General features: G+C 38.0%; 1 protein-coding gene across 11 annotated transcripts in view; it reads right to left on the reverse strand.

Moving 5' to 3' along the window:
- ebf3a (EBF transcription factor 3a) overlaps positions 1-24,000 on the reverse strand; it is a 152,188-nt gene that overhangs the window by 22,432 nt on the left and 105,756 nt on the right. For 9 of the 11 annotated variants that reach the window (XM_072557627.1, XM_072557626.1, XM_072557625.1 and 6 more), the window contains 4 exons: positions 20,354-20,435; positions 12,199-12,343; positions 5,476-5,606; positions 4,861-4,987 (listed from right to left, as the gene is read on the reverse strand). In XM_072557627.1, coding sequence (XP_072413728.1) covers positions 4,861-4,987; positions 5,476-5,606; positions 12,199-12,343; positions 20,354-20,435 — 485 coding nt within the window. The remainder of the gene's footprint in view (positions 1-4,860; positions 4,988-5,475; positions 5,607-12,198; positions 12,344-20,353; positions 20,436-24,000) is intronic. The other 2 variants (XM_072557630.1, XM_072557628.1) reach the window with 1 other exon arrangement.

Here is a 24,000-nt window from a genome sequence, read left to right on the forward strand (position 1 = left end):
GCCATAAATTGCAAAAGGGAAAAAGTACATGCTCAATTGCAGCCACTTGTTTCAATTACAGACACTGAATTCACAGGTCACTTAATAATTACATTCGATCAGATAATGGCAAGGAATTTTCCTCAAAGTGCGCACACTGACAGTGGGAAAACTGCCATGTTAGCTTATAATTGGAAGACGGGAACTACCTTTTCTATAACCCTGACATTGTCCCCAGGCATTCACATAGGCAGTCTAACTGGGCCTATCACAGAGGGATTGTCTTCCCACTCGAGAGTACCTGACAGTAAATAATAGTACTGATATGTGACACTAGCCACTGAGAGGGGACATCTCATTGTCTTCTGTATAAAAAATGCCCCTGCTGACAACTATTGGATTGCATTCAAACAATTCTGTTTACATACCTTGAAGAATGCCTTTGATTTTAGCTTTTATAGTTACACTAAAACTACAGCTACCAAACCCAGCCCTGAGGTTAAAGAATACTATGAGGAATCGTTGTATCAGTTGGTCTAGGATCAGAGAGTACAAAGTGTCTTTGGTTAAAGGGACAGATGTAAGGATTGTGACATTTGGATAAGTTTATAGCTTTTTTGCAGTCAGGCACTTAAAGGCCACATAATAGCTTATAATAATTTCTTAAGAAAGGCTGTACAATGAAAATTCTCATCTGTTACAAATTGATGTCCTCGTACAAAATCCGCTTCTTTTTTTCTGTCAAACTAACAGCATTTTAAGTTATCTTTTGTAAAAATATTATCAGCTCCCAATCACCTCCACATGACTGAGGAAAAGGAAACATTCCAGACATTTACTTCCTCCCTGTTATCAAAATTGAGTCAACTAATCTTACGAAGCATCTTATCACATTAATTAGTTTACTTCTACTTTAGGTAGAAGTCTTTATTAAAGGCACTGAGTTTAAAAAAAAGAGATAATGTGTATTCTGCTAAAACTTCTTAACGGCTTTTCTGAGGTTTGGCATATCATGTAAATGCAATCTGTGACACCCCATGAGATGATTTTTTTTAGTCTATAATGAGCTTGTTCCATATTTCATTCCAGATATATTAATAGAAACATGATTAAGCTCTGTTATTAGAATTGTATTTATAATCAGAATAAAAAAAAGATAATCTTAAATTTTCCATCTCCGCAAAAGTTGGCAAAAACAAATCATCCAACTCAAAATGTAAAAAAAATCAGCATTTATTGAGTGAAGCCAGAATGACCCTTTTGTCCTTTTTGATGATGAATTGCTGTCTTCTCACTGCTACATTTTGTCAGTTTTGGTGCAGCAGAGTCGATACCTTCACCTTGACGAGAAAACTTTGTGATTTATCAGTTCCTCTGCCGCCCAACACTACCACAGCGTGGTTGAGCATGGCCAATCGTGACACAGAGAACAAGGTTTGGTCACAGTTGCCTGGGAAAAAAATAAAGCACCCTGTGATGATAGACAAATGTGTCTTGTTAGCAGCAGCCAAAAAGCGCTTGACTTGTACTAATAACAAAAAGGCCATGTTGGTCACCATGGGTCTAAAGACGAAGCACCCTGTCACTGCCCGGGTTTGGAAATTAGCAAATAATGTTCCTTTTCCTTGATAAATGGGTGACAGTTCCCTCTCACCAATCATTTTTAAACATTTTGATGCATGTCTACCATCTCACCAGAGGAAGGGAAAAGTTTACCAGGACTCAATTTTCAGATGATGAATGAAGCAGTTCTAAACGTATGAGTTCTGTGTGAAGGATAGTTCATTTAATGCAATTCTAGTAAATGTATGTCACTGATTAGGACAAATAGTCTAGTTGGGTAATAGCATAAAAGAAAGTATGTCTTTTTTAATGTGCTCCACTTAAACAAAAGCAACAAAGTAATAAAAAGCTGTAGTTCATCCTCAAAAACCCTTCTGTCCTCAAATGTCATCATTAACAATTACCCTTTTGGGGGTGTTTTGTCTTCCCATCTTACCTGTCAATAGGGATATTTTTAGAAAAAAAACAACCACGATATGTTTCCAAAAAATCCAATAAACAGGTTTTAAAGTATCAGCTGCGAGAGCCTTTTAAAATTGCCTGATCAGCTTTAAGGGACTTATTAGAGAGAAATTTATTGACAGGAGGACCAGCATATCTGTCCTTCTTTGATTTTTTTGCAGGACTTGCTGACAGCTGGTACCCACAACAGGCCTGATCAATGGATAACCAATACAGGTATCAGACATGGAAGAAACTGTTTTACAGTGACAAAAGATGTGACAGGACAAGGAAGGTGAAAGAAACAATGCTGCGGCATGAATGTTACCTTTGAGAGTGAAGCAGTACATAGCAATCAGGACGTAAAATGTGACTCTTTATGAAACACTACTTTGTTTATCTTAAAAACACCCACTGTGTAAATTCAGTAATGAACCCATTATCTGATTGCATTCACTGTTAAAAGAAAATAAATTCTGCAGGAATGTACTTGCTGCTGAAACTATAATGAGAATTTTTTTTGTACGTTTCCCTTGTCCAGCACAAAGATTGCATTGTGACAACACGATGAAGTATATTTCAGCCACAGTTACTATATTGACTCATCTCAATGATTTGCTTTTTAGTTTTCACGATGTCCCAAAATGTATGTTTTACATTGTGTCTATTGGTGAGAGGTGTAAATAGTACACCATTGCTAGTAACAGGATGACATTTGAATAAACACAAAGGTCCTTAAAAAAAACCCACTTCAGATATATTGCCCAGAAAATGCACTCTCAGTATGGGACCTTTAGAGCTTCAGGCTGATGGAAGCTTGCCAAAAAAAGGAGGGTAAACTGTGCAAGAAGTACAGGACAATTTAGCGTCCAGAAGTGGGATGTTGGTAATATGCCAAGTACTGCTCAAATAGAATTCAATCCAATTCTTTGCACAAATGCTCTATCAGAGAAAGCATAAATTGTGAACGATCACTGGAGAGTAATGATTTCATAACCTGAAATTGAATGTAAGCCTTTGTGCTGAAATGATCATTTATATCTGAGACCAGCAAATGCATTACAAGACCTGGAACTAGTTCAATGTATTCAGCATTCAAGCTTTTCTGTATCCGTTCAGAACGTGTTTACGATTGGCTGCCAGTATCTGTGTTTAGTTACTGGCTTCAGTCTGCTGCAAACGACACATTGACTCCTAGTAATTTGCGATAATTTCTATAATTGAGCAAAAGAAGTTTCTGAAATGAGGGTGGGTCAACAAAACTTGTGGGTAGAAGAGGTCAGCGCTAACTTCTAACAGAACTTTATTCATGGCATGCTGTGGATGTATGCTTCAAGCAAAACAAACATTAATTTGCTCAAGTTCCTTTTGTTAAAAGACAGCATTTAAGTGAAATGCTTGCTTTCCTTTCAAAACAGAATACTTTACCACTAGAAAGGATCGCTTCTCAACATGAAACATAATTTTACAAGATGGATTTAACTGCAATCTTGTTTCAATTACTGGTGAAACAATTATAATTTGCAGTAATAAATTAATTGTGACCAATGCTCAAATTTATTTTAATTGAAAAAAATCATGGCAACCTTTTTTTTTGAAGTTGCAGTGCTTATTCAACCCTTTTCTAATATAGTCTTATGAGACTTGGGGTGCAAATATTTTTTTGTGCAAAAGTTTGATCATGCACTATGGTATCAGATTACTTCAGAGCTTCTGATTTAATCCCAGGAGATTGCAATGTTCATGTTGACAAAAAAAAGCTGGAATCAATCAAAAACAGCATGGCACAATCTGGATGAGAAGAGGTGTCCAATAGTTAAGTAATTATTTGTGAATAAATAATCAGCCACTAATCAGATATCTGAATTAAAAATTCACCTCTTATTATTAGTTTGACCAATTTACTGTTGAATATGGTAAAAATATAGTTAATTTAATTTTAAACATAAGGCAATTTATATTATATTTTACAGTCTATATGCTAATTTACTATTAAATGGCAATTACACAAAGTGTGATTGTTAATTCTGGCTCTAAGTGCTCGTTGCTTGAAATTGTTAGTTCTCTCTCATTTTTGACCTTCTTACAAGAGGGGTGAGGTGTACAGGGAATAAGAAGGACTTGTGCAGAAGAACCGGACATGTCATTTGTGACTCATTCTTTTAATTCACCGTGCTAATCAACTGAACTGCTACTGTCTCCCATGGTAATTGTATCTTTATAATGACTGCAAGGGGCAGAGAAAAAAAAAACTGCATAGATATACTGGGATATGTTTGTTCTGTCCCTGATGAGAATCAGCACAATCCTCTTAGTATGTGTGACTAATGGTGTCCTCCACAAGCTATTCCCTGAGATTTGGCACTTTAATAGGGCTGTAGATAAGCTGTTAATGTCTTTAAGTTATACTTTCCACAAGCTGTACGCCCTACACTATACTCTTGCTTCATTATCCTGCAGCCTCATTGCCCTGCGTCCCTCCTCATGCTGAGAAGGTTAAATGCTGGAGTGGCTAGTCAGACTGCAAGCTTGGTGGGACTCTGATAGAAAACAGCTGCCCTGGAGAATCAGTCCCTCCTCTCTTTGGGTTCACATCATTTTCATATTGTGAAATACAGTGGGTCTTAGCTCAGCTTTCAATGGTGAAAGCAATTTTCAATGATTATCTCATTGTCCCCATCAATTTAGGAGCACTCCAAATCAGACCAAAGCTTCCAGGTCAGACAGGCTACGACCTTGCCTCCCCTTACTCCCTGCTGGCATATAAGTTCGTATTTCCTTCTCTCAACATTTTGAATTTCACATTGTTGCTGATCTTTAAATATTTTAAGGATGTCCAAGCCTTTCCCCCCCACCCCCACCCCTTCTCCAACTTACCAGTGTAGACAAATCGTCCGGGTGCACCTTTGCAGAACTGTTTTGACTTGTAAGACAGGGTGACTTCTACCACTCCAGGAATGTGCCGAGGTGGGGTTTGAACTCTGATGGCGTGGGGAGTTATCAGCTGGAAGAATCATACAGTAAACAGACTTAAGGCTAAGATGACAGAGATAGAAATGATGCTTGCCAGTTGAGCATAATTATGAAAATTAATCCAAATTAGGCACACATCTGAAAATTTGCTCTCCTCTCTCACATGCAGTTCAGAGATCTGTAGTTTGACAATATCGCTTGTAAATGATCCTTGGTTTTAGCTTGCAGGAAAAGCCACGAGGCATCATTCACATGAAAATTGCCTCCATATGTCTCACTAAGTTCTCTTGTGGTAATTTTCTAGAGCTAATTATTCAATTGTATTGAATGGCCGTGTACAAAAGATTATCCACTAGATGGCATAAGTTGACATCAGCTGAATTTAATACAATTTGTCCAATAAATTGTCCAATGTAAATACATCTTTAAGACTCATTGAGAATGTCTTATAAGATAAAAGCTTTGCTTGGATAATTCGCAACATACTGCATATTTTACCGTTCAACTTGGAGAGCTTACCTCACTCCAAACCAACATAGTGCCGAATACAACTTGCAAACCGTCAAAAAAGTTGTCTCCTATTATAATGACGGTGGCTCCACCAGTGGTCCAACCTTCACTAGGGCTGATAGCTTTTATGCATGGAGTAGCTGTACATGGAAAGGATAAAATAAGAGAGCTTGAAATCTATCGTCTTGGCAGCAAGATCCCGTCCGCAATGACAAATCATGCAAAGCAAAGTCACAAAGTGAATGATTGCTCTCTGCAGTTTAGCTAAAAAAGCACAATCATATCTCAGCATGTTCGTGTAGTAAAAGCAAACCATTAACTGTTTTACACTGTAAAGGCCAAGCAGCAGTTTGTGAGCACACAAGAAAAATAGCTTGATGTAGCAAATTATATGTCAGGGCAAATATGGCTATTACAAATGATTAAGCATTGCATGCATGTGGCATGTCAATTTATCTGCTTTGCTTTACAGATCTAAGCAGAGTCAATCAAAAGGTTGTTGAGGGAGATGGAAGAGCAAATGCTCTGAATTTCGATTCCTCATAAGCAGCTAATTGGGTTGGGTTTTTCATCCGCGAACTTTGCCTTTGGTTCAAAACTTCATTTTCCCCTGTCATTCTGTAATTACTACTTTTCACTTTTCATCACAAAAAATCAAAAGCGCTATATTAATACTTCTGTCAAAGGTACACATTTTACATCTAATATTGTTTGTCGACATGAATCCATGAGCCATTTACTTGACCTCTCTTTGTCTCTAGAGTCCTCACATTTGCATGAGTTATTACAAGTGGTGCAGACTTAGCACAGGAGGCAGCAGCTAGCACCAGTCAATCCCGGCTCGCAGCAGCCACTGAACTGCAGCAATGCTCAGGCTGAAGGCTGCACAGCCTCTGAGTGAATCGCTTTGTTCTTTACTTTGATCAGGCCTTCTTTACATGGTGTTGACAGACCTTTTTCAACGGCTTTGATGGTCTTTTGTATGCTGACTTTCATGCAAAGGAGCAAATACAGGGATATACACTTTCCCTATGACAAGCAAATCCGACTGCTGCAATTTTTACCTGTAGGGATTGTTTTGTAAGTGCCACATACCAATTGTCCCCAAATTAACCTGAATTCCATTCAAACACGTCGCTAAAGAAACAGCTTTCTCAGATGATTAAGTCCAAAAAAAATTAAGAAAATACATTGTGGATTTTGTGCATCTATTGTTTCTGATTACTAAATTTTAATATAAAATTTTAATCGTTGTCTACATGTTTAACTGTATCATTGTTACATCACAAGCTATGTGATGTTTTCAATGCTTATTTCTGATTGGTTTAAAGGTCATTTTATTTATTCCTGAGTTTTAAATATAATTAATGAAAAATTATGATGCTATGTAGATATTCATTTCAACAATTTGCATTTTATATCAAATTTTGTTTTGTCTGTTTTTGTTGCCTCTAATCAGTTTAAGCAGTAACTCCTAGCCAGCCATTGTTAATCACCAGCAGCTATTGTTGTGTAGTATACTTAAGACACGCCACCTTTCTTTATTTGCTTTTATGTTGGACTAGTGGAGGTTATATTTGCTGATTCCACGTGCATCTCCCTCTGCAACAGAGGATCTGAGCACACACTGAGAGCCTGCCCTTAACTATTGCTGTTGACTTCATGCTAATAAGTTCATACAAATTTTCATTTCTGAGGCTTCCAAGTGACATTTGCTTTTCTTAATTGCACAGAGATCGTTTGAAAAGGATCAGCTCTCCAAAGACTGACAAGTCTCCTCAAAGGGAGTGACCTTCATCAGCACAGCCAATTATGGCAAATAATTCACACAAAAAATTACAGTAAACAAATTTACTTTGGAGGTGAGAGAAGAAAAGAATATATGATTTGCTGCATGCACAAGAGGCTGCTGTCTGGCAGCTGTGGCCTGACAAGCTCGCACATCACCGAGGAATTTTCAATGCTTCTCAGCAGAGAACATGGGTCTGACTCCGCCTGTGCCTTGAGCCATCTTCCTTCTGCCTGTATTTGCATACATTTCAATGCACATACAGAGAAGGAACATGTGTTCAATGGGAACCATGGCAAAATGAATTACACAGACAGTGTTAGAGATCTAATGATATACATGCACAATGCACTCAAGCAGATGATAGAAATTGGAAAGAGCAGATGAAGACAGAATCAGAAGAACAGCAAATCTGTGCTTTTACTTCCTTCTGTTAGTTGGAAAAAGTTGAGGCACTCATTCAAACTATACATCAGATTTCACAGTGTAGTTCAGGTTAGAAGCTGCTTCTCAATCCAACCAAAACCAGACATGACCTGGTGCATATCTTTGGTTTAGAGCAAACTAGTTTTTTTTATAATGACTGCGATGTTTATGCATGTAGTTGTTATCCTTGCACATTAGTCTCCTACTTTTGAATTTTCTACACTTACTAAACTTCAACTTTATTTCAATGAAATAGGTCTTACTGTGCTGTGAAGACTGTATATCTGTTCTTCGGGGCAAAGCTAAAAACTGCACATTATAACTGAAAAAGACACTGGTTTTCATAAAATACCCAGGTTTGTGCATGCATCCTGTATGTTATATTTATGCTGAGTGTATTATTTTGTTAAGCATCTCTCAATGTATGTTATCCCAACGATTTGACTCTCAGTTCTCTGCTTCCACGTTGCCATGCATCTTGCACTTATCGGCCACTTTAAGGGCAGGTATCCAATCTATTCTCAATTTGCTACTATTGTTGCTTGAAAGTGAATTGGAAAAGCACAAGTTGACTCACCCTGTCTCCTCCCTCCCTTAGGAAAAGTGTGTCATTTTGAAAGGTCCAAGAGACAACCAAGCCTAGTTTGTGAACTCACTGTTTGGGAAGTCATGGAGAAGATTCTGAATACGCCAACATTCAGGGCAATTTTAAACAAAGCTTGCTGCACAGCAAAAATTACCTTAACACATCACACAAATGTACAAGATGTTGGGACAATATAATTTTTTTTACAGGTTTCAATTTACATAACTTTCATATTACTTTCAAAATCCCTGGTGATCATCATAATGCCACAAATGGAATGTTCTTGTACCATTCCTGTCGTTGCTGCTTCATTTACATAATAATGTGGCACACACTTGTGCCAAGTTCCAGATCAGCATAATGGTGCTGAAAATAGCTGTTCCATGCGAATATGCAAAAGAAAATGCAGGAACAATATTATTTGTACTTGTTCAGAGATGTTTAAAAATCAGGCATTTTAGTTTTAAAATGAATAATTTGGCATTGGGCATTGTTATCTGAATTCCGTATTGTGTTTTAATATATAATGACAATCGTTTTATAATGATCGCTAAATGGCCAGTTAAATCAGTATTTACTTCTGTGGTCGTTACAGCAATCAAACAATCACAAAATTGGAACAGCAAGTTTTGGTAATGTCAAAATAGCAACAATAAACAAAAGGTTTTTAAAAATTTCTTCAAGTGGAACTTTTCAAAGTAAATGACTCTCCCTGCTTAATACTTTCTGATTTCCTATGCATTTGCCAGCAAAGCCTTCCAACTCCCTTGCCCCAACTTTTTCCACCATGTTATTTCTCCAGCACATTATAACAGCATTTGTCACCTTTCTTTGGATTTATGATAATAAAGCATTCAAACAAGCCTAATCTTGCCTCGCGAAGACTTCTTTGTTCTACGTACTAAAATGTCTTGTAATTGTGCTTGGGATGTCCAGATGGCTGGTTGATACTCCAGCTGATAGGATTATACCTTTTACCTCTCCTAGGGCCATCTGTTCCCTTTAACTCACTAAAACCCTGCAGCCTGCATTGAGTTGTCTTTATTGCATAAACCTAACAGCATTACAGGCACTTGGCATGCAAATCACTACAGTGCTGCAGGCCTCATATCGGGGGCTAGGGTGCAAGTGTCGGGGGGTGGGGGGGTGGGAGTAGGGGGAGGTTTGAAATACTGAACACTGACAGTAGTAGAGTAATTTACGAAATCAGTGACAAAAAAGATTAAAATTTGATTCTCTACAATGCTTGAAGGTGCATCCATTGTTTTGCTTCCACCCCCCACTCCCCATCAGCTGTATTCAGCAACTGTAAATAATCTGTATTTTGTAAGCTCTGAAGGATTCAATGGCAGTCTTCCACCGCAGCAGCAGCAACAGCAGCAGCAGGGGGAATTAGTTCTCTTGGAAACGGTCTACGAGTGTGTATATACTGCTGGTGAATATTAGATGATTGGATAATGAGGTGTTAGCAAAGAGAAGCTGCATTCAGACACATATCGGCAGCTTTCACAGAGGACTTTCTGATAAAAACTGTGTTGCTAATTCAAAGCATACTGTCTTCTTCAAGCAGAAACTGTTCAGCCCGTGTAGGGTGGAATTACATTTTATAACTGAATATCCTGCTTTAAATTGGGCCATTGATGTGCATTTTTTTACATCCCACCCAACAAGCAGTTTAAGGGTGAATTTTAGTCATTCTTTCAGTTCATGCATTATTGGTTTGCAACTTTAAAGGATCAAGTTACATTATAATTGTAAGAAGCCCCTCATTTTCAAGCATTAGAATTATATAAAAAGATGCTTAACCGTAAAAATCAAGTCAGTTGATTAAAAAGATTTTAAAGTTCACACCAGGCCATGATGTTAGATTAAGATGGTACTTTGATTTTATTTTTATGGCACTCAGCTGTCTGCTTTCTTACTTTTTAGAAAAGTTTGAGTTTTCACTTTGCTACTACTGGTACTGTTGATGGTTTCATTAGAAGCCTTAGAATCAGAACAGCAAGCATGGTTGCTTTAACCCATAATATGACTGGTTGCATCCCGAGGGAAGAATAGGCCTGGATATAAGACTCAGCCTTTTTAATTGAGACCCTCATTAGTGTTTGGTTGCTAGGCAAAACACACACCTATTTCAATGGATACAAAGCAGATAAACAACATGTCACAAGCCAGGAAGACTTTTTTAAAACCGATTGTTTAAAATAGAGTACTGAAAATAATATTTTTGATGGATGCAGAAAATTCACTTGAGTAAACTATTGCGACAACAGACTAGAATGAAGATTCCTTCCTTTGTTTTAAAATATAATTACGTTTGCAACTTTAAAAAGACAATCATGACCTCAACCTCTTGACCCTGACCCTCAGAGGCAGTGACTCAAGGTTAAGGTGGGGTTCCCTTGGTTGTCAGCAGCCCTCAGATATCTTACATAGGTGACCACTGAGTGAGCTCAGACAGTGAATGTTAGCAAGGTTATGTGACCATTGGGCCAACTTTCCAATAGAGGTTATCAGAAAAGAAGCAACAGCAGCCTGTACCTGCTGAAGGGTTGAGGCAACGCGTCTGCCTTCCATGTTTAGAACTGTTCTGCACAAACATGTTGCCTGACACAACATGGCAAAACAATATATGTTTATCTTTTCCTAGTTTGGGAACAGTTAAACTCACTGAGGGGATCCTCTTTGCCTGCCTTGGCTGAGGACAGCAAATTCAATACAGACCAACACAACGTGAGATCTTTTGAATCTGTGTGATCCAAAGCAAGCTTGGACATTTACTAACTCATCTCATTCAGGGGATCCATGATTTTACATAGACTCTTATACAGCATGGAAACAGACCCTTTGGTCCAACTTGTCCATGCCAACCAGATATCCTAAATAAATCTAGTCCCATTTGCCAGCATTTGGCACATATTAGTCTTTGGTTGTTAACAAATGAAATATTGTACATTATTATCTCCAATATTTCATTGTGGCCATTTCAGCAGCTCAAATTATTTATCAAATCAAATATCTTCAGTGAGTCTTGAATAAATGCAGCATTTGGGGGTTGTCCTTAATGATCTTTTGTTACACTCGAAAAATTTAAGATGCTTTCTTATTTTCAATATAGTTTCCTCTGCCTCAAAAAACTGCAACTCTTATCAAATTAGCAAATAAGTCATTTTTTCCCCTCCAAATCTGTCATAACTTCCTGTTACTTTGCTGTTCCCATCAAACGCAACTAGAGCAGGCAGAGATTCAGTTTTAGTCCATTATACTTCAGTTTTTTGGCAATTCTCTGATTCAAAGTCACTCCCCTCCACCCCCGCCAAGTTCTCTCCATACTCTACTGTTCCTTTGCAGGCAAAACAGGCAGTCAGTCAGTCATGTGTAATTGGTTGGAAGAAAAATGTTTTCTGTGCTTTTTTTTTTCTCTCTCTCGTATGCAAACCCCACAGTTTTCATCTGCAACAGCAGGACCCAGCAACAGGAAACTGACCTCACAGTAAATTCTTTACAGATTTGATCATGTTTTTTTTTACCATCACTGTAACTTACAAATCCAACCTGCCAGTGGAGTTCTATGCTGCTGACCATGGTGAGACGATTGCCAAAAAGAAACAAAAGTAATGGCAAAAGCTGCTGGCAAAATAAAGTAAAATGATCCTAGATTCCAAAGAATTATTGAGGGTTTCGCTGGAAAGTATACGTTGCTAGAAATGAAAGTCGGGAGGCAGGGAGGAAAACAGGCTCGAGATAAATTAAAATGGTGGTGTTGACTAACTTGGTTGGAAATACGTTTTGACCAATGATGTGTAAAATGTATTTGGATGGAAATGTAACTTGAAGATTGTTTTACTGAAATAATAGAAATGTAAGATGTAATGGGGAAAAAAAAAGCTTCTACAAATCATAAGGCACAATGTAAAATGTGTATGCCTACCATTTTCCAGATAAGAAGGGGCCGTACCTTCTGAAGGGTCAAGGCGGCGAGCCCGCCTTCCATGCTTAGAGTTGTTGTGTACAAACATGTTGTCTGAGACAGCCAGTACATGGCCATCGACATTAACTGTTGTCGATATAACAACCTGGGAATAAAAGAACACGTTGGTTAGGGGATAGTTACAGTATTGTGCGAAAAGTCGACAAAGTGCTGACACCTTAATGAGCTGAAAAGAAATACAAGGGCCTTATTTTACAGTTAAATTAAACTGTCTTTGCTGAGAGTGTGGAGTGTTGCCAGAATAAGATGCTCCTTTCAAGAACAGTTTATGTAGTCGCTATAAATACCTGTCATTCATGCAGCCTCCGTAAAAGCTTTCTCTTATAATTGTCTCTTAAAAACCCGCCACACTAATTACAATTTAATCTGCCTATTATGTTAACAAATGAATGCAATTCATGTGAATATTCTACTCACCATTATCAGGCCCTAAAATACCCCTCAAGCTACTCATTTAAATGGTTGCTGTTTTCATTGATCTATTGATATATTGATTAACTAGTTTATCTAATTAGAATTACCTCACTTGAGAATGGGTTCTCATGAAAGGAGGTAAGGATTCTGAAATTACCACAAACTCTTTAATAAATCAGCAGACTTTCCTGCTTTCTCTTGGTAAATTATCCCAGGTCAATTTTCCACTTGCATTTAATCACTAATAATGAACTTTTTTGCATCTGAAAAGAAAGGACTGAATATGAATAGTGAAAGTGTTTGCAATCACTGTAAAGTAAGCCCCTCTCAAGTTCATTTTGATGGTGATTGACCCTGGTATGTCAATCGAATTTACTTTTTTGAGTGAAAGAGTTTCATTCTGTGTCCACTTTCAGGGACTGGCCATGAGTTGATGATGGATAGAGACTTCTCTTCCAGCTGCCTCTCAGTAGTAAGTAGTACAGAATGCATACAAAATGCACAACCCTGCTTGAAATGTTCAAGTGTGCTTCCATGAGAATTACTTTGGAAATTCTATCACTTGCTTTGAAGTTCACAGTAACATTTCAAGTAACTATTTACTGAAATTACTTTGAATGTCCCTTAAATATAACCCCTTACAGAAACTGATATCTGAAAAGCTTCAAGCAAAAAAGTTATGCAGATTTAAATCAAATGCCTTTCTGAAAACATATCGGTTTAAACTACCTTTCCCAACAGTGGAATTGCCACGTATTCTCTAAGTAAGGACATTCAGTTCTAACCACCTAAATGTGATGAGCTACAAAATTTGGAATCACTACGCTCAACTAACAATGCATGGACATTGTGGCAAGATTAGATGTTCCAACCTGGTGTTGGCGTGATGCAAGTTCTGGAATGTTCTGACTTTGAAGCATAAATAATGCTGACATTATTGGATGGAGCTGCTGCTGAAAGAAGTTATGTAAATCAATTTGCACAAACATTTTTTTCTATATTTATGATTCTTGGAAGGCTCAAGAAAAATCTGTGTTATATGGACTTGATTCGGATATAAAACATTCTCTCTTTTGATTCCTACTAAAACATTGAGTTGCCTTCATTGTTTTTCCTAAATATTTCAAGCATTATTAGATATTCAAATAATATACAGTAATAACATCATAAAATTACATTCATTATGCCAAATGTCCATATGCATAACTATTAAAAAACTAAATAAATACATATATTCATGTTTTACTGTACATTCATTTAAGAAAATAATGTTCAGTAAAAGTAAAATGTTTAACACCTTAGTAACAATTCATATTTTATAGGATGATAAAGTGATTATTTCCAGAATATGAGAGCCAGACCAAAGTGTCAAATTGCAACCATCTTTGATTTGTCATGTTATGTAGGTCATTTACTGAGAAAAAGTGTGCAGTTCAGCATTAAACAAAGAATATGATGTTCCTGCCAGCTCTTGCAGTGCACCTCAAGAAAGGTGCTGAGGTAATGAAATCAGTAAAATGATTGCCTAGGCTCTGACACCCAGTTAAGTCCAGTTAAACCTTTTGAGAAGCAGGCAGATTAACTGAAGAGACCCAAGAAAGTCCTTCTAGTAACTAGTGTCTCCACTGTCGACCACAAGATCACTGGTGACTGATGCTTCTTTTAGTCGTCAGTGAGACAAAGAGGACATTTCCACTCATTCTAGGTTTGACCTTCTGCTCCACATCAATGGATCAATATCACCAATGCTATGTATCTGAGATGCATGAAAAATGGTCACACTACTGCCTTTTTCAGTGAGAATTTTTACAATATTGTTCTGCTCTGACATGTTGGCTAAAATTATTTGGTTATTCTTCAAAATGATTACAATATAGTTGTAATTTCCTTGTGTAGTTAGGCACAGATATCTTTCTCAAAATAAAATCAGATAGCATAGTTCATTGCTTACTACCACAGATTCCAAGCATATATTGTAATCCATCATAATGAATAATCTATTCATAATGCAGTTAAAACTTTCTACTCTGGTAACAATTTCAATTTTCACGTAGACTTGTTAACGATGCTGCTTCGTAGTCTATGGACAAGGCAAATTAAAACAGAAATTTAAAAGAACATCATTTTTTAATGAAAAATAGCCTATTCCTTAAAAGAAATGTAGAACTTTGTGTTAGGTACCATCTGTTCCCTACAAAATAGCACAAGGAAAAAAAAGTATACAGATGTCTGCCAACCTGTTAATTGAAAAATAAGTTTAAACATATAGAAAAAACACCTCTCTAGTAATACTCCCCATTGAAATCCCAACTGACTGTAACACAATCTACAAACTATTTTGTTTACAAAGTGAAACTCTTTAAAGTGAGATCATTTAAGTTTAAATAAAGACAGTTCTGTCCAAGACTGAAGACTTCAGCATAAAATCAAAATTCAATAAAGTACTTTTTTTAAGTTTTAAGGTTTTCTTGGTCTAATGCTATTAATTGAGCAACATATTTTTCTCAAGTCTTTATGTCTTTTATTTGTCAAAGAAGTCACTGTTACAAGTCTAATATAAAGAACAATCAAAGATATGTTCGTGCAGTAAACAGAGATCGATGTTAATGGTATTTGACATAGAAATTAAGAATTTATTTAATCAAATGCCAATAATTTAAAGAATTGAGTTTTATTTTAAATGAACACTTTTCACAAAGTAATTAGACTATATTTAGAATTGAAGGCCATTATTATTAATGCATTTGGTTTGATGGATTCACATTAATTATTATTATTATTTTATAGCTAAGAAACTGGTTTGAAGTATTTTGCATCAGGTGAGCCCCAATGAGAGAGCAGGTCCATGAGTGAACAAAGGATGCAGCTATGTATGTGTGTGATGTTCCACTCAGAATATCTGGCTTCTGCAGGGCTGTTTGCAAGATGCTATGTGGAGGTAAGGAAAATTGGCAGGTATGTTAAACAGGGCCACTCTCCTGTACCTTCTTAGAGCTGATTACATACAGTCATTGCCTGAACCCTGCAAGCAGGTCATTTGTCCAATCTTTCAATCAGGAAAGAGTGCCTGGCATAGGGCAGTCTAAAGAAGGCAGAACAAAAACAAATAAATGGCTTCAAAATTTATAAATTGTTCCTTTTATACCAAACAACATGGGAATATGTTGAAGAGCTTTGAAAATCTGGTGTGGAGATCGCAATGCAAGATGTGGGATTAACCCGCACCCACTGATTACTATGCAGGCTGTATGCCAACTTCTTGCCGGCTGCTTATTTGAATGATCTCTGTGTATAGTCAATACAAATCTCTCTGTTCAGTGATTGGACACATCAGCAGGGAGCCAATATTGCAAGTGACTACCATCACTTAAGAGGAAGCCTGTATCAGTGAAAGCTGGTCTGGACCATGTAAGGTAGCCTGTACCTCATAAAGGGAGTGCCTCATAGCTACAGCAAGTGTTGATAGGTGTGGTTGAAGGAAAACTGGCCTTTGAAAGAGTGAGCAAGGACATGTCGGAGACAAAAGCAGGCTTCCACAGTTTTGGATGACACACAAGAGCAGTGCTTCCCAACTATTTTTTCATTTTGATGCGATGAAGAGGGATGGGAGAGGAGATGGTGCCTATGGAAGCAACGGTAGGGAGGGGGTGCTAGAGGAGGGGTGAGAGACCTGCAAGAATGGCAGGGAAAAAGCCATTTCTTCCATGGGGAATTTACATTAAAAATTACCTTCCCTCCTGGTCAATATTTTAGGACAGGATTCAGGCTTTGATAGTTTGATCACATCCGCTATTTTTAAAAATTACCAAATTTAAAGTTGTGCAGCTGTCAGCACTTATTCAGAGCCCCATTGGTAATCATTGCTGCATTGGAGCCCACAACATTAACATTTTGGCTGGATACACTACGCTGCACTGTTTGATAAGTTGGGCACTGGTGATCTAAGTGTAAGTGATGTAGAAGATAGAGAGGTGTCTGTATACAACATTGGTCTCCTCCTGAAGCCTTTGCAGCACTGATGCCATTCTTCAGCCAATTCAATTCACTCGATGTGAGGACACTGGACAAAGCTGCAGCTCTGACAACTTCCCAGCAATAGTACTGAAGACATGTGCTCCAGTAACAGTCATGTCCCTAGCTAATATGTTCCAGTTCAGCTACATAACTGGCATCTGCCTGGCAATGTGGAAAATTGCTCAGATACAAAATGCTTGACAAATCCAACCTTGTCAATCTGACGAAGAGTCATCTAGATTCGAAATGTTATCTCCACGGATGCTGTTTGACCCACTGTGATCTTCAGTAATTTCTGTTTTCAGTACAGATTCCAGGATCCGCAGTAATTTGCTCTTACAATCTATTCTCCATCATCAGAAAACTGGTGGAGGGCAGTAGTCTATAGTACTGCCTAATGACATTAGCACAGCAATAACCTGCTCAGTGACGCGCAGTTTGGGTTCCACCAGAACTATTCTGCTCCTAACCTGATGAAACATCAGTCCAACTATGAACAAAAGATGCTAGAGGACAGTGACTATCCTAAACATTAAAGCAGCACTTGTGCACCATCTATAAAAAGCAGAGCACCAACTCACCAAGACTCTACTAACAGCATCTTCCACTAAACTTTGATTACTAAGAAGGATCACAGACACATGGTGTAAAGGATGGGCTGAAGGGCTCGACTTGGTGGTGATATTCGACAGCTGCATGACTTTGAATGAGTCTTGTGATAATTCCTGTACATGCCGAAGACAGCACAATCTATACTTGTTTTTCTGTGCTTTGCTGTTTGTAACACTGTATAAAAGAGCATGTTTCATTCCAAGTCATTGAATTTCACCTTGGACTGGCATCGTGAGCAAGGAGTCCCCGACGGGCAGAAGGGCGTGAGGTTTATTATGTTTCTTCTTTATTTTTCATTCACTTAACAAATGTTCCTTTCTTTTTTGTTATTACTCTATAAAGGTTCATATTTAAGCAAATTGCTGTTGTCAAGTCTTCTCTTAACTACATTTAACGGAATTGGAAAAGAACTGCTTGGATATACTCTGATCCCAGATACATGGGAGCACCATCAATTGCAAGATGCCCTCCAAGCTGCACACTACGTCACCATCTTTCACTGGGTCAAAATCCTGGAATACCCCCTGACAGCCCGATGGGTGCACTGACATGCCAAGGACTGCAGTGACTCAATAGCAACATATTGAAAGCATTTAGGGATGGCAATAAATGCTGGCATAGCCAATGACCCCACATCCTGTGAAAGAGAAATAAATCTCATACGTAATCCTCTTCTTGCATCTTACCTCCCCCGATCCCACACCTCCCTATTTACAAACTTTATTTGCCACAAGCATGAACGTTTTGTGTGCATGCCTACCAGCATTGTCCTGTAAACTGTCCTTTCAAAATCCAACAACCATAGTGAGTTGCATTTATATAGTGCCTTTAATATAAAAAGATTTCTGAAGGGGCTTCAGATGAATGATAATAAGAAAAATGTAACACTGACCTGCAGATAGTGATATCAGGACTGATTGACCATCTTGCATGTTGCTATGTGTGATCCAATCTTGAATGAACCTTCTCCACCTTTGTCAGTCACAAGCTATGGTCTCCGAAGAGGCAGTGGGTAGATTTGACCTCTTCAGGGGTGCTTTGAAGATACCATCCCTAAAGTTGTCTTCCTGATGTGACTGAGTTTCAAGTGGGGTAGTTGCTTTGAAGGTGGGAATCAAGCTTCCAAAACAACATGCTCACCTAGGTGAGCTGGTGTTGTGCGAACAGTGCCCCAATGCTGGACATATGGGCTTGGGAGAGGACACTGCTGTCAGACTGGCTTCTTATCAGAGGATTTGGATCTGAACCATTGCATAAATATTGAAGACATACACATCAGTTGTACAATGAGTCACGTGTTCAGCAGAGATCAGAGGCAGGAATTCTGAAATGAGTAATTCAGCTCCCTAAAGCTTGTCCACCATCTAAATCACAAGTCAGGGCTGGAATGAAATATTCTCCACTTGTTTGAATAAGAGCAGCACCAACAACTACCAAGTAGCTCCATTCTATCCATGATAAAGCAGCCTGTGTGATTGGCACCTCATCTACCACCTTAAGCATTCACTCCCTCCAACATCAGTACATAAATGCGGCAGTGTGTATGATCTACATGATGCATGCAGTAACTCACCAAAGCTCCTACAACAACACCTACCTACCAAACCTTCAATCTCTACCACATGGAACAACAATGGCAGAGCCACAGGGACACACCAACCCATAATCTCTTCTCAAGTCATCTACCACCCTGACTTGGAAGTTTATCATTGTTCCTTCATTGTTGCTGGGTCAACATCCTGAAAGTTCTTTCCGAACAGTGCTGTGGCTGTTGCTACCACATGGACTGCTGCAGCTCAAGAAGACAGCTGACCACCTTCTCCAGGGCAACTGGGGTTAGGTAATAAATGCTGGTCTAGCCAGTGACAACCGCATCTCAGGCACAAGTAATAAGAAAATACCTTGTTGCCCACTAGCCAAGCTTTGGTTTACTATGATTACTCAATTGGAGGTGGCACAGTGAACTGCTATAAAATGAAGACCATGTGAATGCTACCAAGTTACTCTGCTTTGACCTGCATGATTTGCCTTGCTGTTCATGGTACAAACCAATTAGACATTGAATGGATGGAATCCATATTGGTTCTGCTATAGAGAGGAATTGGCAGGTAATGCAATGCAAAGTGCTGTGTGTGCTGTAATGTCATCCTCTAACATAGGGAAGTCTACAATCTTGGAAAAGCTGCAGGCTATCTCTGTCTACTTCTCACTGGCAAGAGAAAATGAAACATAGCTGTCATTGAATAAGAGCTTCAGTGATCTCCTTAACATAATGCACTGCAAAATCTTCCGTTCCAAACTGGGAAGAGTCAGATGCGTAAAAGTTTATCGTCACTGTCACTTCGTGACTGGCAATGTCACCCTTGTCCTATTCTAAGGTTATAACTAATACTGCTGCAGATGGCAGGTTTGATTGAGGACTTCCCTACTGAAGTGCACAGACCTCTCACATTTCTCATTCTTTCAGTACAGTTAGGAGAATTCCACTCTGAACACTCTGGCTGAATATAGCTATCTGCTGAGTGCCTTTTATCCCTTGTGCTCCTCCCTCTTCCAGCAGTTTGTCCCAAACTCTTCATTCTCCAAGTCATGTTGTATTTCAACCTGCGTGCCACTATACCCATGTATGGTGGCAACTAATTTGTTCACATGCCTTGAAGTCAGCATTGTCGTATCACACACATTGTCATTTGCAAATTGAAGCAACTGCAGCAAAGCACCAACCATGTGTAGAATTGTGGTATCAGCCAGAAAATAATCTGTAAGCAGTTGATGATCCCTTTACATGGTAATAGTTGAGGATCCTGCCTGATGCTGAATGTTTGTTTAGCAATGCAAGGTAAAGAGAAGTTATTGGCTGGAGGCATTAGTTTCAAGATAGGCACTGTTGATGACACCTCAATAACTGACATTATGATCTGTCCACCACTTCTCATGGAAGCAGGTGCTCAAACAGCACTCAAAAGAAAATGCTATTAATCCCAGTTTCTTGTTCAAAATACTGCCCCAAAATTTAACAGCCCATTACAAAGTAAATATTTTAATTTTTAATTACCTGGAATCTACGCATGTCTCTTGGATTTCCTGCATTCTTCAAGCAGTTCTGATTGCACTTGAGGAAAAACTTTAAGAAGAACCTAAAATTAAATATAGAACACAAAAATATTAAAATTAGATGAGAAGAATAAGCCAATGACTGCTCTAATCGATGGCTGAATAAATAAAATCTCCATAAAGAATAAAAAGGTTGCATTAGTATGCGTGGCTCACGTATTTTGCTCCCTTTGTATTGCACCTTTTTATTATTCATTAATATATCATTCACAGTTTCCCTTGCTCGCACATCTGCTATCAACATAAGTCATTTGATATTCCACCCACCAATCTTTACTAACAACTACTCTGCAATTAAACCAGGCAAAGTCAATACCCAGGTAAATTACACACACCTGCGGCCATGCTTCATTTTAACTACATCAGAATAGGACCTAACAAGGTGAGAGCATACAGCAAAGTTATGGGCCTGTCAAGCAATTAGGTTTCACTTCGGGGACATACGCACAGGGCAATTATGCTGCGCATTACAACCTGGCTAATCTTCTGAACAAATGTCATCTGTGAGGAACTGGGTGAAGACAGTTCATCAGCAAATGTTCCTCCTCTTTAACATATAACAACATAAATGAATCTTTTATGCATCCTGAAATATTTTGACGGTCACTTGAAGTATTTTTTTGAAATGTCTACCTTCGGAATACCAGAGATGGCATCTGTCTACTTTTACAATCTCTCAAGGTATTTCACTGAATTTCCCAAGATATTCTAAATGCCATTCTTAATTTCTCAATACCTGTGTAAGGTCACTAATACAGCACTGAAACAAATTTCCAATTAAACCAGAAATCATCAACAAATTTATCATGTAAGCAATAGCAAACTTTTGATTGTTGGGATGCTAACCGTTCGTATATTTTCACACAATCTAGCAATACTGAGAAATAATAAAACATTTCATATTTGAGAGAAGCCTTGACGAAACAATATAGATATAGTTTCATTACAGCCTGCTGAAGTAATGTAATTTATTTGCTGAACTGGTATTTTGTTTTCTTTCAATAGTATCCTGCATTGTATCCAACATCTAGCGTGCCTGTAACTTTTTGGTCTGAAACTGTCAAGCCAGAATGTCTAAGGCAGCTTGGGCATAAGGTGCTAGTCTCTTAGGGGGTATTGGCTGTACCAGGTATCAAGAAGTCAAAAGGCATTTCTAGTCATTTGCTCTCTTACCCTTCAAACAGGAACCTCATAGGTGATATCTGACAGCCTGCATGAATTTGTGCTTTCAACCACCAGTACTCAGTGCTTGCGTTGAAAGCAACAAAAGAAATCTTTTTGTGTGGCAGAAAATCTTTGACTTCAGCACCAATAAACTCTTTATTACTGCCAAACACAGATTTGCTGATCACAAAGAGGTGATAAAAATCCTGTGTTGTCATTAGTGCATTATGCTTAATTGTGTACAGTATGTTTAAGGTTGCATCGGTTGGCCCATTATCAAAATGACCATTATGTACACTAATTCTCTGACCCTGTGTTTATTTCCCTAAAGAGTCATAATCTTTCACAGTAGGTTTTAGAGTAAATCAAGCTTGAAATATAGGCTTTATTTACTCCTGCATCTTTCCAGCTTGACGGTAGGCTCTAGTTCAAGCTAATCTGCTGCCCCTACAAAACAATACCACCCACCAATACAGGGTTGGAAATGGGTGCAATGTGAGGTCTTTAATTTTTTTTTTGTTTTATTGGCCAATATAACTTAGTTAGAAACCCATTCTCTAATTTTCAATAAATACAATTGTTGTTTACAACATGCTAAATTGACCTCCCTCACCTTCTTGAGAACTTATTTATTGTAGTTCATGCAGGTTCAATATAGTGTTCATTAACAGCATTCATACAATTCAAATGATAGTTATCAAAACTATTTTAAATATTTAATTGAGCATTGAAAACATAACCAAATATGGAATTTAAATCTTTAACTGTCGAAACAAGGAGATCAATGTTTTTACTAAGTATACCCTACATAGGTGCCAGCTGCCATGAACAACTTAATTCTGGAGTAGGTCATTGTTTACATAAATATGTCCCACAATTCCTCAATACACTAATATGGCTTATGACTTGTGTGAGTGAACCATATCAGTGATGCAAACAACACTTATTCACAAAAGCTAAAGGTTTCCATGTCATTTTCACAGCCACTTCAATTGATGCATGTTTGAACTATGAATTGGTTCATTTATTTTTACTTTTATGAAGTTGATTAGCAAGAGCTCTTTTCTTATCTGATGAAAATCATTTTAATTGTAGTGTTAGACTCAAGTGTAATATCCATTACATTATGTGCTGTTTAAATTCTACATGGGTATTGTGTAAATTGCTCCTTTGTGAGTGTGGAAGCAATTATTACTAAACAGCACTCTTAAATGGCTACAGAACTTTGTGGTGTTGTTCAGACTATCAGAAACAAAGCAGCCTGTTTAATTGTAATTTAATGGAATATCAACGAGTCTATGGCATTAGATGTTGGCAAACGAGAGCAGGAGAGAAAAATTAACTGCAATTATGTTTGATTAAAGCTATCCTTCTCAATAATCAGCTATCCTGACAGGCCATGAGGCTCTGGTGGGTTTCAGGATGGCAAAAGGTGTTGAGCAATATTAGGGCCAATAAAGGAGATATTAGCATAGCTAATTACAGCAGCACAAAACCTGTAAAAGGGACCTCTGTGTATTGTAATGTGTGAAATAATTGGCTGAGTCCGTTATCAATTACATGAGGAATGAATTTGGTTTGTCACTGAAAAGCTGATGAGATGCATTTCATTTGACACTGCCCCTGTCCCCAATGTTTTGATGTAACTAAGGACTTATCAGCTTTTATCAAAAGCTGCAACTTTCCAGTGGCCAAATCGCTGATAAAATTATCTTGCCAGCAAGTGTTAGGTAATTAATACAACTCATCCTCACTGCCTTGCTTGCTACTGCTGCTTTTTGCCTAACTAAAGCCACTAATCATGTAATAATGATTTCTTTCCCTCTGGTCAAAGGAGAAATAGATTAGCTCCTTAGAAATGCAGCTGGCTTAATGTTTAAACTGTTTTGTGCTCAATGGCACTAGTAATTGAGGAAAATATCAAAAATGTTCTTTTTTACAAAATAATGTATCACTTTCTCCCTCTCTGCACATACCTGACAACTGTGAGGCCTTGATTATCTGAGCAACTTGTAGATAAAGAATTAGTTTCTATAAGGAAGAGCTTTAGTAACTGCAATTTAGCAACAACTGTGTAGAAGTGCCATAAAATTAGCGAGTAAAAAGTTTGCTTTCTTGTGGAAGCATTATGTAAATCTATAAACAGTGTCATTTCAACTTTTAGGGGTTGACAGTGTAAAGAAGATCCTTAAAGTACATCTGCACAACAGAGGATAGAAGTATGAGGGAACATGGAGCAACTTACACTCTTCAAATATGGAAACAGGTGGCTTGTTAGGAGACCATAAAGTTATACTTGTCAGAAAAAAGAGGCAATTGCAAGCATGTGTTTTAAGATACAAGGGCAAAGTACCATTGTTAATGAAGAAACAACTAGAGTGGTCCCAGAACCCCTCACAACCAATGGATTTGAAGTGCAGCCAC

This window comes from Chiloscyllium punctatum, chromosome 38 (assembly GCF_047496795.1).
Source record: "Chiloscyllium punctatum isolate Juve2018m chromosome 38, sChiPun1.3, whole genome shotgun sequence".
Classification (NCBI taxonomy): Eukaryota; Metazoa; Chordata; class Chondrichthyes; order Orectolobiformes; family Hemiscylliidae; genus Chiloscyllium; species Chiloscyllium punctatum.